At 32.6% G+C, this 4,006-nt stretch overlaps 1 protein-coding gene across 1 annotated transcript; it reads left to right on the forward strand.

Annotated features, from left to right (window-relative positions):
• Nucleotides 1–6: 6 nt before the first annotated feature.
• On the forward strand, nucleotides 7–3,062 carry LOC100573112 (E3 SUMO-protein ligase PIAS2-like). Its single transcript, XM_008189528.2, has 3 exons — nucleotides 7–91; nucleotides 859–1,590; nucleotides 1,657–3,062. Exons 2-3 carry the CDS (start codon nucleotides 864–866, stop codon nucleotides 2,700–2,702), a joined length of 1,773 nt encoding a protein of 590 aa, XP_008187750.1. The 5' UTR covers nucleotides 7–91; nucleotides 859–863; the 3' UTR covers nucleotides 2,703–3,062.
• The last annotated feature ends 944 nt before the right edge of the window (nucleotides 3,063–4,006 follow it).

The raw sequence follows: 4,006 nt of genomic DNA on the forward strand, positions 1-4,006 counted from the left end.
AAAAAATGTCCGAAAAAGTGGGTCGCGAGTCCAAAAGGGTTGAAGACCACTGCCATAGCCGATCGTCAAGAATTTGAGCAGTTTAAAATCGGTACGCCATCTATTTTGTCAATAATTGATGAAAAAAAGTATGCGATATTTAAATCCCATCGTGAAACTATGAAGTTGAAAGAATGTAAGCACAGAAGCTGCTTCTCGCAAATATGAACAAAACAAACTAAAACGAAAACACGAGCTCACGAAGACCCGCCGACTAAACGTTTGAAACGTTTCGTGTCCGATCGTAAATTCGTAACGTAGGTGACATTAAGGACCCGCATAAACATATCAATGATTCATTATTTTTGTAGTGGAGAAAATATCAAGTACCACGCCATGTATCACAGTCAATTCATTTTTTTTTTTGTGGTGTCCCTCTAGACAAACTTGAAGGAAAGAACTTAGGAAAATCACTAACTAACCTAGGTTTGTTGTTATAAACCAAAGATATCAGGTAATGAAAAATCAGGTTGATTATTATTATTACTTTCTTGGACGAGCTTTCAAATATTTATCACCCTTTACAGGAATTTGATCTAGTTAGGTTATTTGGTTACCACAATTTAAGTTTGTTATGAATCTAAACAGGTTACATAATAATCCATGCATATTCTATTTTAAAGATGATAAAATATATTTATACCCTGTTCAAAATAAGAAGCACATGGGCGGCCATGGGCAAAACCGGTTTTATTACGTAAATCTATGGGCTTCTTATATTGAACAGGGTATATATTTATTATGTGATAATTATAACTATTTATAAATAAACATTTACTTGATAAAAAATAACTAATTAAATTATTATTATTTTTTTAGTGACCATGATGACCAACCATGATGAAGATTATAAAAACATGCTGGCTGTTTTCCGGACTACCGACTTGCAAACATTATTGGGAGCTTTTGGTCAAAATAAAACAGGACGAAAATCTGACTTAAAAGATCGGGCACTTGAATTATTAAGAACTAGACCAATTGGCTTTAACCACGCGGCATACGGACCAAAAATATATGAAATATATTGTTCCATTACAGATTTGCCTCATAATGATGATAGAATGATACACGGCTCATTACAAACCCAACAGGGACAAATGACGACCATGGAGCAGACACAGGCTCCAAAACCAAGAATGTACCAACCTCCACCACAATATCCTCAACAGCCAATGCATATGACCCGAGCTGGGTTACCACAGGTTATGCCGCATATTCAAAGAGGCATTAATTATAGTAATTCAATTAGACCAAATACTATGGCTAACAATACCATTCAATATATATCAGGCAGTTATCAACCTTCTGGACCTTGTTCTATTGCGTCATCTAATTTATCCTCAAGTCAACAAATGAATGTGGTCTCACAAGATCCATTGAGATATGATACGAGAGGAATGCCAGTTAGAAATAATTCGTATACTCCATCTCCTGAAACTGTAGCCCTAATCAAGTTCAAAAAGTTACCACTTTATGAGGTAATTGACGAAGTTATAAAGCCAACTTTTCTAGCCGGCACGGAGAAATGTACATTACAAAACTATCCTAGAGGTAACAATATATTTTTTTATTTATCTTAAGTTAATTATATTTATAATAAGTATTTTATTTATTTAGGTATGAAAGAATGGCAATTCAAACTTTTTGTGCCAGCCGAGAACGTCAATATGGTTGCCATGAATCGTGATGTTTCCCCAGGAAAAAATGAGTATATTTATCAGTTCCAGATTCGAATTAGTCAGTTAGTGTATCCTATAATTAATGAGGTAACAGACTATATGCCTCTTGGACTAAAAATTCGGTTTGGTCCGAAAGCATGTCCATTACCACCTACTGCTCCTAATACTCGACCAGGAGCTGAATCCAGACGATCTCCAAGACCTATAAATTGCACTCAACTTGTCAAACTTTCTCCAATCACTCCCAACATGATCTATGTAAATTGGACTCCCGATGAAAAAAATTATGTTATAGCTATGTATCTTGTAAAAAGATTAAGTTCAGAAACGTTGATACAAAGACTTAAAGATAAAGGAGGTAGGAGTTCAGAAGAGACCAAAAACTATATAATTAAAAAGTTAGGGGAAGTGGATCCAGATTTGGCCACTACGTCTTATCGATTTTCCTTAGTATGTCCATTGAGTAAAATTAGAATGAAGGTACCTGCTAAATCTATACATTGTGATCATTTACAATGTTTTGATGCTAGCACATTTATTTTAATGAATGAGAAAAAGCCAACATGGATGTGCCCAACTTGTAATAAACCTTGTTTGTATGACGACATACAAATAGAAAATTATTTTTTGGACGTTGTTTCAAGTCCAACCCTCAAAAACTACATCACGGAAATTGAAATTTTAGCTGATGGCACATGGATAGCTTATGAAAAAAATAAAGAGATAAAAAATAAGATACCAAATAGTACACCTGATGCAAAATTAGAACCTATTGATTCTGTGGATTTAGTTAGCGACGAAGAAAAATCCGTTGATATGAATGTAGAACTAAACACTGAAACTGTCAAACGCCAAGAAAATGAAAATTTCAGCTTTGTCGATTTGACATTAAGTGACAATGAAGAAGAACCGCCAAAAGAAAAAGATAAACAGGAAAATGAGGCACAGGCTATTGATGCTATACAAACCAGTGGCTGTAGTTGATTTAAAACCACAAGCTCAAGTACAACCACAACAAGCTATTACCAGTTCTGAGCAAGGAATAGTAATTGTAATAGACAGACAAGATAAAATTAATTCTTATAATGTTATATTTAATACCTAAATATTAAGATTATAATATAATTATATCCTTCTTTTTTATATATTATTTAAATAAAATTTTAATTTAACATAGTAATAATACATGCTGTTTAAGATACTACTTATGTTAATGGCCTCAAACTCAAATTACCAACAGGCCTATATATCAATTATAATAGGTCAAAGGTTTGAGGGCAAAACACTTTTTACTCATTTTAATACTAAATCTAAAATAATTGAAATAAATGAAGACACCATTTATTTATTTTATTTATTATAATATATTTTTTTAAATTAATATTATTATAGTATTTATTTCTTCAAAAATTTTAAAAAAAAATGTGTTTTGTAATACCTAGTTAGAGTCAGATAATATTATTATGTTATAACTGTATATAATACTAGGCATTACAAATCACATATTTAATTTTATTTAAAAACAAAAATTTCATTTTTGAAGAAATAAATATTTACTGTGGGCCACATTTTTGAGACCACAGACCTACGTAATGTTTGGCCAGTTAGGATATATCCTATATCAAGATAAAATACCCCAAACAACCTGTTTCCGTTCGGCAGTATACATCTTCCTCATAATAGCATAATATGTGACCTGGGGGATTGGAAAAAATTTGTAAAACCGGTATATTCTACTTTCAGACAAAGATAAATTATAATATTATTCTTATTACCATAATATTTTACAAAAATAAACAAGTACTTTTTTCACTTTAAATTCTTTCATTTTTTTGTATTTAACCTATTCTAAAAGATATTATAGATATGAAATAACTAATAATAGGCAATAGTAAAATAGTTTGACAGGAAGAATAATAATGCGAGAGAGGTGTAGAAAGGGGAAATAGTACGCGAGCGTATCTAGCGCAGCCTGGCTTACCACAGGCATACTACCCATTCGGCATTCCGTCAAACGATAAACGTAAGGCGGGAATAAATTTGGTAAATGGTTTATCATTAAAGTATAGATGGCGCCAGATTCGTTCATGTACGATTTCCCCTCGTACACCTCTCTCGCGGACACTAAGCGGCTCGGCAGTAAACGTCTCGTTTCCAGTCCAGTGTAGTAGTCCGTGGCACCAGTCGACGGTGGGCTTTATCATTTTCCGGGATAAAACTGATACAGTCTGATAATATTGATATAACAAATTTTACAATTGTAATTTGTAGTTATAATTTATAATTTA

Source organism: Acyrthosiphon pisum, chromosome A2 (genome assembly GCF_005508785.2).
Source record: "Acyrthosiphon pisum isolate AL4f chromosome A2, pea_aphid_22Mar2018_4r6ur, whole genome shotgun sequence".
In the NCBI taxonomy this organism is placed as follows: Eukaryota; Metazoa; Arthropoda; class Insecta; order Hemiptera; family Aphididae; genus Acyrthosiphon; species Acyrthosiphon pisum.